The sequence below is a fragment of the Acanthochromis polyacanthus genome, chromosome 17 (assembly GCF_021347895.1).
Source record: "Acanthochromis polyacanthus isolate Apoly-LR-REF ecotype Palm Island chromosome 17, KAUST_Apoly_ChrSc, whole genome shotgun sequence".
NCBI lineage: Eukaryota > Metazoa > Chordata > Actinopteri > Pomacentridae > Acanthochromis > Acanthochromis polyacanthus.
Genome location: NC_067129.1, coordinates 10,709,270 through 10,724,661, shown reverse-complemented (window position 1 = coordinate 10,724,661; position 15,392 = coordinate 10,709,270). Strand labels below are relative to the sequence as shown.

The following is a 15,392-nucleotide window of genomic DNA, read 5'->3' as shown; positions in this document are numbered from 1 at the left end:
CATACCATCCTGCATTCTAGTTAAAACCTTTGCTATCATTTGGTCAGGTCTTAATTGAGATAGTGCAGTTTGTTCTACAGAATAGGCTGGCTAAGTGAGACTATATTTGCAAGAAACACATCTTAATCTATCAGTACTTGTCTCTGAATTAGCTTTAGGAGAGAGTATGTATCTTATTTCTCTGTAAACTCTCATCTCGAGAAATGTTTTTCAAATAAACTTCTTATTCATTTGGCGAGGGGAAACATGAAGTTGTGCAGAATATCACACGGCAGTAAAGATTTTCACCATAGAATTGCCGCTGGAATGAGAAATCGGAGATCAATGAAACCCCAAAACAACATTTCCTGCTGCTGTCCCCTGAGACAGTAACATTTGTACGGTGCAATTGTGCCTACGCTCACACATGTATAGACGTATTTATAGGAACTGCCTTGTGCTTTGTGACAGATGATCTTTAAGCTAGACAAGGATTTGCCCCCTGTGACGCATCCAGGGTTAAGTGGACACTTACTTAGACTGGAATGGCTCATTTGTTTTCGCAGAGAGCAGTTATTGCGTCTGCTCATCTCTTCCAGTGATTTTGTAGACAAACACTTAAGCTCTTAGAATTGGCATGGCACTCGGCCCGAACGTGTGATTTGTTCTTTTTTATAGAGCACATGCTGTTTATGAATGTTGTGGTGAGTCATGATAAGCCTGTTTGTGACCTGTATTTTGTAAGCCTGTATTTATCCTTGCATCTGTGTTTGTGTGTTTTTCTGCTTTTCTGCTGCTGTGCACCCGGGGCTTATAAAGTCAATTTTTAATGGCCTGAAGAGAAATCTCCACAGGCCTCCATTCTAAAGAGATTAGCTTATAGAGCAGCCTGCGCTTTGATGCAGCAGGAGGCCAAATCTGATACATATGATCAGTAACACATACATATTAAAGCACAGATTATCCTCTCTGCCTCCTTGAAGGGTTCAACACCAGATTACTCTTATTTTTGATGATGTACTTGCAGAAATGTCGGTGAGTGCACTGAAGAGTCATGGACTGTCTCTTTAAATTTTCAAATTTTCAGAGGCACCAAGGGAAACCCATCAATTTTACATGCTCTAGTTTGACGTTGCCCCCTTGTGATATCTCATAAAAACTGCAATTCAGTATTGCAAAAATGTTTTAATGTCTTTATTAAATGGAAACAAAACAGGAGGGAATGTTATGTAGTGAAGAACCATGAGCGCTCGTGTGTCTCATTTCAGCAATTTGCTGCAGAAAATATCTGTCAGGCTTCAATGCTCAACAAGCCTTCATACTGTTATTTTCTTTAAACAAGAGGAAGCAATAATTGATTGTGCAATTCAGATTGAGTGTTTATATCTTTCAGTTTTGTTTAAAGGGTGACTTTATGTAGTCAAATTGTTACTGTAGTTCTCAATTTATACTATAAATTTCATTCAACCTTAATTTAAATTCACTGAGAACTGGAAGCCTCATTTACAATATAGACAAACAAACAAAAGATGTAAACATGTTAGTTAGAAACTTGGATAACAATGACAGTCCCAAAAATTAAAAACCCATATTAGTAAAGTAACAAAACTACTAAGAATAGTTAAAGCAATTGGAATTTAAAGCAAATGAATCCACTGAAACACGAGCAGCCGTAGGCAAAATAAAATAAAAATGAAGACACAAATTGCCCGAAGGATAAATGAGTCAAGTATTAGATTGTTTTGCGAGTTATTCCGGGTTGCAGGTGCACACTGAGTGAAACAGTCAGTGCCTACATGTTAATACAATCATTAACAGACAGCAAAGAAGTAAAGTCGGGGGTAAAACACCCATAAAAACCAGCGTCTCTCTAGCAGAGAGGGAGACCCAGCTATACAGCTCACAAGGATGAATGTTATAATAATGATGGATGATGAATCTTGGTGCACAGTGATAAACAGAAAAGAGTAGCAGCTGAGACATGCATGTCACTATAATCCAAGACTGATAGAAAAGTTGTCTCATATTCACAGCCACAGTTTTCAAATGGGACATTTTGAGCACCAGGTTTCTTGTTGGTTTCATGGAAAAGTCCATCAACACCCTTTTTTATATAAGACTTAGACAAGCTGAGCTGCATTAAAGGTGTCAGACAGTGTGATCATCCAACCCGATCTCATTCCCAGGGTGTCAAATGCTGCTATTTTGTTAAACTGCTGGCGTCTGAGAGATACGCACGGAGGTGTCCTTTGGCATCAGTGCCGCCACTGTCAATATTGATTTTTTTTTTTTTTCAGCTGAAAAACAGCCTCACAAGGAGGTTGAAGTCCCAGGAGACTGAGTTTGGTGTCTAGTGCCAGACTATTGTATTTTCATGTAATTTTATTTTATTTTGTGATGCAAGTCTCGTTTTTATTGTCTGTTTTAGCCGAGAAGCTAAAATTACTCGGTTGATATTAGGAAAATCAGATCAGGGTTTGGGTTAAAGTACATGCTATTGCAACAATACCCTCATGCTACTGTACAAAACAAACTTCCCCCTACTTACCTGAAAAGGAGCAACAGTGACTCATGCCTCTATTTTTGATATAAATACATTTTGACAGGCCTATTGAGCTACCATGTACTTTAAAAAAATACGTGTGCTGTGTGTGATGACTTGAGCTCCATCATTAGTTTGCATGGCTGTTTGCAGATTCTGATTAACTTGTAACATAAGACAGGCAGATAGATGAAGACTTTAAAGGAAAACTTTCTATGACCTAAAATATTCTATGCAATTTGAGTATACTGCCACAAATCAATTCCAAATGATACATTTACACTTCAAAAACTTCATACAAGTAAAGAAAAAATGTGGACTTCATATACACCCGCCTTTTATGTCTTTGCAAAGCAAACACGAGCTACAATGGCTACATCTGAGCATTGTGCGCTTGTCGGCATGTGTCTATGGAAGTGGTGGAGAAAAGTTTTCAGCAGAGCTTTTATGTCGATAAAGCTGCAGGGGAGCATCTCTAGAAAGCCTCGTCAGCACTCACACGAAGACGAGCACTTTCCTGGCACTCGCGGACAGTCGACAGTACAGAGAGGCACTTCACCAACAGGACTTGAGACCAGCAAGGAGGAAGTTGTGTGAAAAAGCCACCCAAGGCAAAAATGCCATTTTTCCACTGCTGAATTTTTCTAAGTGATTGTGGCAGGCTAAAGGAGTGGCCAGAACACTGATGTTTGGCATGTGAGGACTGTCTTTCCTGGGAGAAAGGAAAAGGAAGAGAAGTTTTAGAAAAGAAATAAAAAGGGAAAGTAGGAACACAAAGGTGGTGAAGGAGATTTGGGCTGGGGATTAAAGTCTATGCTTCTGTCACTTTATTAAATAATTAGCTAAATATACACATCTTATTTTCCTTTAACATAGATGATCCAATTAGATTTTGGACAATTTGACAGTATTATTACGGCTCATGTGTTAAGTGAAATATTACATGCATGCTTTTCCTAATTGTCATGTTAATTAGCTTAATATCTGACCTCATTACCATCACTGTCAGTGTTTAATATCATGCTGATTAAGGCAAGACACCCAGCAGCCAATGAACCTCCTGTTTGCTGTCATTAAGTAGGAAAAATGTTCTGATGTGCAGTGAAAGATTTAAGCAGTAAATGAACTCAGTGGTTTATAAGTGGACTACTTACTTCTGCTGCCAGAATTTTAAATGTCTGTGACATAGCAGGTTTGATGAAAATGATCAAAGCTTTCTTTAAATAGAAGCAACTGTGCTATTTATAGCTGCTGCTGAATATAGATCAATCGCTCGTTTGGCTCATTTTTTACATTTTATTATTTTCTGGGTTAAAGCCCCTCATTACAAGACTTAGCCTGCACCCATGGGTCTGCTTCAGACGTTTCGTAAACTTAATTAGGTTAGCCATTTTGCATATAATAAGGTTCATGTTCAAAGGAGCCATATGAAAAGAGAAAACCAGCAGGAGACGGTGTCTCTCTATTCTTTATCCTTTATCTCTCAAATGTGTATCTATTGAAGATCCTTATTGTCTGAACGCTCTCTCCGTCTCTTCTCTGTTTCGCATTTAAAAAGGGAAAGTATACCTTTTCTTCTCCTCTCATCCATGAAATTCATCCCTGCTGTATGCCCCCTCTGAATTTCCTCTCAAGTTTTGTAGCGATACTGTAGTTGAAATATGGAAATGTGAGCCATTCTAGTTCAGACCCTGACACAGATAGGGATCTGTGGTTCCCATGGAAACCAGGCTGCAGAGTTGGTGAATTGGCACCCACTGGTACCGGTCAACACGTTGACTGTGATATAGATGCTCAACATGGTAGTACACAGCTCTGTGTGTGTCTGCACGAGTGTGTTTGCACATACGTGCACGCTCACGATGACTCATTTATTCCAGAATCTATCTCACATTCTAGATTATCCCAAGATGCTGCTGATGTAGCTTCAGTCCATTTGGATGAGGTGGTCGTGCGGCACTGCTGCAGTATTGCTGCATCAATGTTTTTTAATCACTGATCTTTTAAACCTACTCTCAGTCACCCGAGGAGAACAGCATTTACTAAAATGTTTAATAAATTTTTCTACTTTAATAGCCACATTGATGTTTTTTAACAACACAAAACATCAAACAAGCCAGACTACGGAAGAGGAGACAAAATGTTTCCACATGTTGATTTGTACATTTTCGATCAGTCCCGTTGTGGGTAAGAAGCATAGAGTATCGTCTGCTTTGCATGAAATTCCAATCATATTCAGGCCTGTCAGGAAGGAACTCTATGTTTTCATCTCAAGAGAATCAACAAGAAATACAATGCAGTCATCTAAGAAAAGGATTCTGCAGTTTTGTGACAACAGATAGAATTCTTTGTACCACCTTTTTTTTCTGTATCAAGACAGCCAATGTCTGTTTCATTCTAAAATATCCGTGTATGTGTAGCTGATAACCTTTCAGTTTTTGGCACCACCAACACATCCTACTCCCTCATTTGAATGCCCTTAACTGGAGTTTACAGCAGGTGCTAATTCTGGTGTATTGTCACTAGGGCATTGTGGTCTGTGGAAAACAGTGAACAGCTGTAGGCTGAGGATTCTGTCTCCCAGTTAGCTCACATGCAGAAGTTATTAATGTATGAAAAGTCCTTTTGAACTGTATTTATCTCTACAGATCAAAGAGATGTAAAGTATAACTCAACTCCCCCCTCCTTTCTCATTTTTTTTTAAGTTCGTAGCTCAGCCAAACTGTCAGCAGCTTTTGGCATCCCGGTGGTATGATGAGTTTCCTGGCTGGAGGCGACGCCACTGGGCAGGAAAGTTCATCACCTGTGTCTTCATCGGCCTCCTCTACCCTGTGTTTGCTTTCTGCTACCTCATCGCTCCTAAGAGTCGCTACGGCCTCTTCATTCGAAAGCCCTTCATCAAGTTCATCTGCCACACAGCGTCCTACCTGACCTTTCTATTCCTGCTGCTGCTCGCCTCCCAGCACATTGTCACCACAGAACAGGACAGGCAGGACAGGCAGGGCCCTGCACCGACCACTGTGGAGTGGATGATCCTGCCCTGGGTGCTGGGTGAGTAAAACTGAAAGCATTTTAGTTGCAGGATGGTTGGAAATGGTTGTCCTGATGTTGTCCTCCTTCCTTGTTTTTAAAGAATGTTTATAGTCATGTGCTTTTTCCACTTAGATGTCTGTAAATGGCTTCAGTACTTACAACAGTCATGAACAGCAGCTGATGTCCTGATGGAAAATGCAAATCAGAAGCACGGGAAAACTTTGTCATTGCAACTGGAACCTAAAGGCCATGTTAAAATTGTCAAATTCTTTCAAAACCTATCCAACTTTGAACTGTTTGAAAGTGATGGATGAACAGTATTATTAAACTGTAATCTTTTCATTTCGCTCACAGTGGCTCGAGTAATAGATTTTTGAGTTTGGTGATTGGACGTTTCCTCTGGAAATGATGCTTGGGAGTTACAGTTTGCTTCCATTTTTTATTTCATACATGCTTGTACCTTTGTTTCTTTCATCTGTCTGTCAGTCAGTCAGTGATTCCATCACTTTGACCCAAAGTGAAATGTCTCAACATCAGCTGACAGTAAAGTTCTGTAATGGCATTCACTGGTAGCCTAGCCGCGCTAGACCCATGTTCTGAAGGCACAAGGGTCTAGGGCCGCTCGACAGGGAGGGATGCGGGCTAAAAGGTTGTCTTTCAAATCACTCTGCAGCAATTGGGTAGGTATACAACCAATCAGTGCAACGAATAGGCTGACGTAGCTCCTAGAGCACCGGCGGATTGTGGCTAAGTCCCGTTAGCTTCCCAACCAGCAGAGCCAACTGGTATATTAAGGATTTGCCATATCCCGTCTTCATAAGTCCAAATACGTCTTTCTTCTCAATGAAACACTTCAGTGCCGTCCTTTGTTTATCTTTCAAGTTGAATTTTAGCTTCAAATCTTTAAGGGCTGTGGCCAAAGCCGAGTCGAAAGATAACTGTTTATTGTGCGCCGGTTGTTTCTGTCAGAATCGTCGCGCCTCTGTCGTCACTTAGTTATGCGCCTTCTGACTCTACACTTCATGGTGATTCGTCCGGCCAGTTTTAGGAGAATCCAGCCTCGAGCCTTATGGAGAGTAACTAGACCCACCCTGGCAGAGAATTAAATTCATTGCCGTGGGTTGTCTAGCGCGGCTAGGCTAATTCACTGGTGGTTTTCAGTGAAATGTTGACAACTTTTGATTTGATTCGCATGAAATTTGCTCTTCAGGGTGAATTATCATAGCATTTTTCCCAGTTTAAAAAAATGTGTTTGTAATAAAATTCCTACGAAACTAAATGGCAGTCGCATCAGCTTCAACTGTATTATGTGTTGTGCTTGCACTAATCTGGTAATAATAGTATGTAAAGATGCAATGCTAAGATGCTGAATACAGACAACATAAGCATGTTAACATTGTCACTAGAAGCATTGATTGTTTGCTGATGCAGCTCAAATCACCTCCCAGAGCTTTACATTCTTACTCTTGTCATTATAACAATGAGATATTTCTGCTGCAGCCTCTGATGTTTTGTACTGCAGACTGGTGGAGGGGAATTACGTTGATATCCAAGCTTAGAGAGTTCCAAGTCTTGGTCATCTAATGCTGAAAATGAACATGACTTTTACTTGAAATAAGTTATTCCACTATGCAACTCCACACATAATTTCCATATTTATTCATGTGTTTCTAGGATTCATCTGGGCAGAGATCAAGCAGATGTGGGATGGTGGTTTCCAAGACTATGTCCATGACTGGTGGAACCTGATGGACTTTGTCATGAACTCTCTATACCTTGCCACTATCTCCCTCAAGATTGTAGCCTACACTAAGGTAACCATTTGTCTATGAATAGAGTAGACAGCTACAGGTTGACCCTCGTGTGTGCTCACTTTTTCTGTCATCGATTCTGTTCTCCATTCAGTACAGTGGCAGTAAACCCAGAAACCAATGGGAAATGTGGCACCCAACGCTAGTAGCTGAAGCAGTGTTTGCCATAGCAAACATTTTCAGCTCCCTGCGCCTCATCTCGCTGTTTACAGCCAACTCTCACCTGGGTCCGCTGCAGATCTCTCTGGGGAGAATGCTGCTAGACATCCTGAAGTTCCTCTTTATCTACTGTCTGGTAAAAACAAATGTTTGCACTCAGATGTAGACACGCAGAATTAAGGCAGTAAATTGGACAGAATCAAAGTAAATGATTGCATATAATTTGCACATACTGTGTTTCTCTAGGTTCTACTAGCCTTTGCAAATGGGCTGAACCAGCTGTACTTTTACTATGAGACGAAGGCTTCAGATGAAAAAGGAAATTGCAAGGGCATCCGGTGTGTGGAGCAAAACAACGCTTTCTCCACGTGAGTTTTCATGAATCTTATCTTGCTTGAGCATGTAGTGTAAATGTGTGATTCTGTGAAACTGAGTGTCAAAGAGAGTTGTGAAAAAATGTGTGAATACTCTCCAAAAGTCTTCCGTTGCTAAGAGAATCTGATGTTTAACCAAAATCTTATGAATGTGAGGATAAGAATTTGTCTCAGCGCTTTAAAAATATGCTACATTTAAATCATTGGCTCCTCTAACAATATACTGTATATCTTTGCCTGGCAGGTTATTTGAAACCCTACAGTCTCTCTTCTGGTCTATCTTTGGCCTGATTAGCCTCTATGTGACCAACGTGAACGCCGACCACCAGTTCACCGAATTCGTCGGTGCCACCATGTTCGGCACCTACAACATCATTTCACTGGTGGTGCTGCTCAACATGCTCATAGCCATGATGAACAACTCCTACCAGCACATTGCTGTGAGCACGGATCAAAGACACTCTAAACAAAAGTACCTACATCTGGAGTAGATAATAAAAACACATACATGCTTTTCAAATGTACCCTAATCTGATTTCAGGATCATGCAGACATTGAGTGGAAGTTTGCCCGGACAAAGCTGTGGATGAGTTACTTTGAAGAAGGGGCCACTCTGCCGGCCCCCTTTAACATCATCCCCAGCCCTAAATCATTCTGGTACCTCATGCGTTGGATCAAGAGGCAAATTTGCAAGAGGACACGCTCCAAGCGCCCTGAAACTATTGGAACTCTTGGAGTAAGTAACAGTTAAACACGATTTTTACTGACAGAAAGAGGAGAGTATGCTTTTATTTTTTACGAAAATCAGAGAAATAGTAAGTTGGCATGACCTTTGTACAATCATTCTGTCAACCTAACACTGCTTAATACCTAACATTATTTCTGCTTATATTTGTGAATAGACATCTTCTAACACTCTCTCTGCTTATTAAATCTCAAGACTTGTTGCTCTTATTTGTCATATGTGACACTAAGCTGAATTTTCTCAAGAAAATAGCTGATTGTGGGCATCCCTAAAGTAGAATCAGTTTTTTTTCTAATGATTGTAATCTAATGTTAGAGCAACTGCCTTTACTGTTTTATGATGCAGTACTCATTGCCAACATATAGTGAGACTCACAGAGAGAACAGTTTATAGCAATGTGTGATGCTGTGAAGAAAAAACTAAATATGCCTTGTGTTTTTTTTTTGTTTTTTTTTTTTTACTCGTCTCCCACTCTTTCTCCGACTCAACCTCTGGCATCCGATGTCTGTGCAGAGGCGAGCAGCAGAGAATCTGAGGATAAACCATCAGTATCAGGTAAATGTGGTGACTTTTAAAGCGTGATGTGTCCTCTGCTAATATGTGTGTGTTTGTGAGACTCTTATTGAGCTTTCTAACTGCCTTCCCAATTGCAATCAGCCAATCGAAACTCAGTGGGATGTTCATCTTATTCTCTGCAGATGATCTCCTCTTTGTCAACATCTGCTGGGAACATTGTGGCATTTGTATAGGAAATATAGCTTAAAATGTGTTTTCTGTTGTGCGTTCAAATTTGCCTTCTTTTTCCATACTGATTGGCTGTGAGGTTTAAACACTTTTATTCAGTGTTACAAGCATATTTTTTGTGTTTAACTGTTCTTTTTTCTCGTGGACGCAGGAGGTGTTGAGGAACTTGGTCAAGCGGTATGTGGCTGCTATGATCAGAGATGCCAAGACAGAGGAAGGTCTGACTGAAGAGAACTTCAAGGTAGGCTCAGGTCCAATAGAGCCAAGAATAAGTAACTTTGACTGGCCACAATAAAGATTTCTATTAACAATGAGAATAATCATGCAACTCTACAATCAGAATGATGATTTAAAGCATTTTTGAGCTTGTTGCTGCGTTGGTTCACTCTCACTGCTTTCATCTTCATCCATTGCATTAGCTGTGTCAGTAAAATATGCTCTGAAACCCACTGCACATAACCTGCTTAACACAAACTAATGGACAACTTGAGTCAGAAACTGGCCAGTGTACATAATAAAACAACTAAACAGAGAGATATTTCCCTAAGGTGTTGGTAAAGACCAAAAACTGGACTAAATTGAGAGTGAATGCTACGTTAATATGCACCAGATGGACACAAATGACTCAGAACATTGCTGGACGAGTAAATGGCCACGAGTTGCCATTTATATCATTTCGGTATTGTGTTTACAGGTTGTTTCTGCTGCCTCAAAGTGGCAAATTCAAATTGTTGAATGTTTGAAAGCTTGGATTTGATTCTTCCAAGAACTGTAGCACCCTTTAAAAACATTACCATTTTATTGTAAAATGTCCCTGCATGCTTTATGAGAAAAAGAAAATGCTGCATAATTGTTTTCTAAATGACACTTTATCCACCCAACACTGACTGAGCTGAAACTGAATCAGTGCTCCAAAGTGTTCCGCATGCTGACAACTGTAAGCAACAGTTAACTAGAAAGCATTAATTAGCTTCCCACTGCAGCTGACTTTCACTTTGCTCTGGCAGGAGCTGAAACAAGATATCTCCAGTTTCCGTTACGAGGTGATGGGCATGATGAAGACCGGGAAGCCTGCTCTACAGGGAGCAAAGGCCAGCGGCAGCTCAGTGGAATCCAGTCTTGCTTTCGCCAACTCCACGCTCAAGGTTTCTCCCTGCCCTCCAAGCAGCCAGGTAAAGAGCAAACTCAACCGGTTCAAGATCGCCACATCCATCCTCAAGCAGGTCACCTCTGCAGCGTCCCCCAGGCCTCCTGAAGCCTCAAATGGCCTACCGAATGGACTCCTGGCCTCTGATGAGAGCTCTGGCGAACAGTCAAGTCAGAGGAGAAACTACCCCAAAGATATCACTGACTTTGGTTTGTTCCAGAAACACAGTAAAGAAGCGGCGTCAGGTGCAGGAGAGCTTTCAAGACAGATGTACTCTTTGTCAGAAGAAGCAGGGGAGTCTGGAGGCTCGGACGCAGAGGAGCAGGATAAAGAGCATAAGGCTACAGGTAGCGGTCAGAAAGAACTCCTGGAGGTGAAGGAAAAGGCTTCAGAGAGTAGGGAGGAGGCGAACAGCAGCAGCAGCTCGGACAAAGATGCTGAAAAAAAGCTGAGGCAAAGGACAAAGAGTCACCCTGCAGTGACTCGGTAGCAGAAGGATGTTCGTCAGGGCCGTCCACAGAAGATGCATAAGATGTGACGCTACATGAACAGAACTATGGACCAAATAATGCTGGATGAAAGACGGAGAGACTGACAATCAGTGTGGGCTTCAAGTGAGGAATGTTACTGTGCGTTTGGCAGAAAGTCGAACATTTCCAGTTATTACTAAACTAATGATCAGCTTTGATCTTTGGAGACTCAGGGAGGCCTTTGGTTCAAGTGTTTTAAATGCCGTTATGTTAGCAGTGGAAATGCAGCAGAAGTGAATGGAGCTCTGTGTGAGCGTTGCAAAGATTTAGATTTTAGGACGAGGTCATTTCATCGCATCACTTCCCTTCAGATGATTAGAAAAATTCCCTCGAACTAATGATTTCCTCTTACTCTCAGTTCCTTGCCTTTATCTGACATGTGCGTTTCTGTTCAAAATATCCCGTCGTTTTTCCAAAACCTCTCCTTGATCAGTCTCTCTCTACCTCTTTTCCTTTTCCTGCTTCTCTTCACACCACTTTAAACTCTCACCATCCTTATGTCACTAGAGCAATAGACGTGTTCTGTTTTAGACCTGACTTTCTGCCTTACTCTCTCTGTTTCTGCACTTTACACACTTTACAGTGGCATACAGTTTCTCCAAGATGTGTCAAGCTCTGCTCATGCAACACCGATTCTGTCAATGTGTTCCTATGCAAAACCCTTGGATTGTGATTCTCATCACTCTGACGAGGCCGACTGTACATTTAACGCTGACAGTTCATGGCAAATATTCTCTTGTGTGAAGTAGAGCTTGGTGGAACTGTGGGAGATACACACTATGAACACAGCCTATCAACCACTTAAAGCAACATATTATTCATGTTTAATTACTCCTACCGAAAATAAGCTTGTTATTTTGAACAGATTTGCTGTTTTTGAGCTGGTACTTTTAGATGTGATGTTACTTTGAATGAATGGCATTATAGACCTTAACATAGATCAAGAATAAACCTAAAAATACACTCTCTGTTCTGCTTTTTTTCTTTCGTTCAATGCAAATTGCAGACAGAACTGAATACTTAAACACTATGATGTTGTCACAGTTATGCTTTGAAGTATGTGACTTTTGAAGATTTTTATATTGAGCTGACAGTACTTTATTTTAGAAAATATCGACAGTAATGATATTTTGAGGTCTTTTGTCTTCGCATAGTCATTGATAAATTGATTCCACAGAGTACAAAAGAGGTTTTCAGGCGAAATGGCTCAAAAACATCATGGTTAGGTTCAAAAAATTAATTTAAAAAGGTCGCACCTCTATATTCTTTGCTGTTTTCATCCAAGTAATCTTTCAATAATGACCTATTTGTGTTTTTGAAATGGACTACAAAACCATGAAATCACATCCACATAATACCATGACAGTATCATCAGGTTGTGTTTCTCCAATAAGCTGTCACTGGAGATAATACAGAGAGTGTTAATGGGTTAATAGGTGTCATGTGGACATTTATATTAGTTTGACCAGGCAGTGTCTGAAAAAAAAATTGCTTAATCACGTCCTATTTAAAGGACTGATCTAAAGGTTCACTTCACTCCTGAGGGTCTAAATTAAAAGCACATATTAGAGTTTCTAGATTAGTCACTGGAGAACAAGAAGGATGAGGTAGTCTCCAAGCCAAAGGTAATTAGAAGTCATTTGTTAGTGTTTTATTTTGTTAAATTTTAAAGCACATCACTTTAAAAATCCCACTTTAGAAACTCTCCAGTCTCCACAGACACAGCATGAGCTTTGTGAACCGTCTCTGAGACAAGAAGTATTTCTAAATGCAATATTAGTTTAGAAAGCCATTTAAATGCATCACAAAATATCCATCCTAGACATTACACTACTTTAACTATATTGTATTTAAAAGGTTCAAAAGACAAAAAAATAAATCTGTATGTAAACCTGTTTAGGATGCTACATTTGAGCATTGTGAGTAGAGTATGGATCCCGGGAAGCGGGTGGCATATGACTGCATATATAATATAATAAATGACTGTACAGAATCCTGAATCCTTTCAGGAAGCTTTTTCCTTCTTTTCCAACAGTTTGCCCGCTCATTTATGAAATGCCCCTTCATTATTTCACTCAGAACAGCAAAACCACAAAGTGAAAGGACTAATTTATCCGCCAGCACATTTCCACCTCTTCAGCAGCTGGACTTGCAGCACCATAGAAAACTCTTTCACTCCCAAGAACAGCACGAGCTTGTTAATCAAATTTTACTGCAGTTATTACATTACTGTGCATTCATTCCCGGGTCTCGCTCAACCACCAGAAAGGGGAGCAGGGGACTGAAGATCTATAACTCCATAATGAATGGAAAACCTACTCGACCATTTAACAGTAGCAATTGTGAGCTCGGTGTGTGTGTGTGTGTGTGTGTGTGTGTGTACATACACTCACCAACCACTTTATTAGGTACACCTGTTCAATTGCTTGTTAACAAAAAATAGCTTATCAGTCAATCATATGGCCACAACTCCACGCATTTAGGCATGTAGACGTGGTCAAGACAGTTTGTCAGAATGGGGTAGAAAGAAGGTTTAATTGACTTTGAATGTGGCATGGTTGTTGGTGTCAGATGGGCTTGTCTGAGTATTTCAGTATCTGCTGGTCTACTGGGATTTTCATATAAAGGAACAACTTTCCATTTTATGGATGGATGCACTTGTGTTGTGTGAGATAACTGTTTTAAAGTTCACCAGAACATTGTTGTCCACAGGAATCAGCTTCTCAAACCATGAACAAGTGATGAAGATCACTGGTCTCCACCTTCAAGTACGTTGAAAGGTGAAATGTGAAGAATGACTGGAGCGTGTTCTGCAGAAACAAGTCACCACAGTCCAGTGAGGTATTTATTAGTACGTGTTGTGCTTCCTCCGGGAGCAGCTGAGGCTCAACATGAACGTGAAACATCTCCTTGAGGTCCCAGAAAGTCTCAGGAACAGATTGTTAGATTGGATACTAGCTAGATTTCTTTTTACAGATTTCCAGATCTGAGGAGTTGAGTGAAGGTTTATAATCCCAGATATTCTAACAGAACAGGAAACAAAAATCCAACAGAGCATCTAACCTCCCTAAAAAACATGAGAACAAGTGTATCTGTTTAGTAGGTTGATCTGAAACCATATTTGATCCTTATTGCACTAATCTTTCACGCCTTGTCTTGAGCAGTCTTCTTACATGTGAGACTGCCTTTCATTTTTAGAGGAATTTTCACAATTTTAAGTTATTCATGCCCTGATTTTTCTTTTTTTTTTCAGTAATGCTCTGAATTTCAATAAATGAAGTGTTTACTTAAAGTGCTTGTTTAACCTTCACTTGCACTGAATTGGAAATATTTTAGAAAAACGCGCTGAATTACAAGACAAGGCTAGAATTACATGATTTTAACAGTAATAGGTCGTGATCTAAAGTGGGCCGGTCTGAGGCATGAAAGTCCAGGGCTGAAAATGAGCCCCACTCCAGCCCTGTAACCAAACCACTCCAAGTAACTTTCTGTAGCTGCAAAAAGAGAGAGGCATACGTACTTATCTCAGACAGCAAAAAGAACAAGGCAAAGAAGAACAAAAGCAAATCCCAGCAGAAGTCACCACTGTTCACTTAAGCCAATTACATTTACACTCAAAAATGAGTGCATGAGGGCAAGATTGCATCAACCTCCCTGTATCCTCCCCATCACAGACTGGACATTTTTGTTTTCTCTGAGCAGATTTTTTTTTCTTTGCCTGCTTTCACTGTTGTCACTTTTCCTATTTGTACTTTAGTGGCCTGTAATTCCTATCAGTGCACAAGTGACCGAGCGAGTGAAAAAGAGATTAAATATTCAACAGATGATGAAACTGCGCTCCATGTGTGATCAAAAGGCTGTGCTGAAATGCTCCTGGGTTTCTGACAGATTTTCCAACCGCACTCAAACAGGCTGTCACAGATGCAGAGACACATGAATGGAGACCATGCATATATACATGCTTATAGGCATGTGTGTGTGTTTTGCAGGCTTCAATCATATTCAGTAATAACAGTACTATGTGGCTTTCAAAGTGACTTTACTGATCAGTTTCAAGCCATCAGATTGCTCTTTAATATTTAATTGATTTGCCCACAGTTTTTTTTGGACTGTGGGAGGAAGCCGGAAGAGAATATGCAAGATTACATAGCGGTATAGCACGAACTTAAAGTGTGCATAGAATATATAATAACAATCCTATTCAAGCTGTGCATTAATGCAACATATTGAGTCAATGTCTACGGTGGGGGAAGAGGGGTGATGTCACTGAGGGTCTCTGGCCTTGTTGAAGAGGCCCAGTACTGCAGGGGGAAAAACTTAGCACTTTC

The 15,392-nt window shown here is 40.4% G+C and overlaps 1 protein-coding gene across 1 annotated transcript in view; it reads left to right on the top strand.

Annotated features, from left to right (window-relative positions):
• Positions 1-12,027, top strand: part of trpc4a (transient receptor potential cation channel, subfamily C, member 4a) — a 28,714-nt gene extending 16,687 nt beyond the window's left edge. The window contains exons 7-15 of the mRNA XM_022209988.2: positions 5,227-5,572; positions 7,229-7,368; positions 7,460-7,660; positions 7,771-7,892; positions 8,143-8,338; positions 8,440-8,634; positions 9,157-9,198; positions 9,539-9,628; positions 10,395-12,027. Coding sequence (XP_022065680.2) covers positions 5,227-5,572; positions 7,229-7,368; positions 7,460-7,660; positions 7,771-7,892; positions 8,143-8,338; positions 8,440-8,634; positions 9,157-9,198; positions 9,539-9,628; positions 10,395-11,024 — 1,962 coding nt within the window. The 3' untranslated portion in view covers positions 11,025-12,027. The remainder of the gene's footprint in view (positions 1-5,226; positions 5,573-7,228; positions 7,369-7,459; positions 7,661-7,770; positions 7,893-8,142; positions 8,339-8,439; positions 8,635-9,156; positions 9,199-9,538; positions 9,629-10,394) is intronic.
• The last annotated feature ends 3,365 nt before the right edge of the window (positions 12,028-15,392 follow it).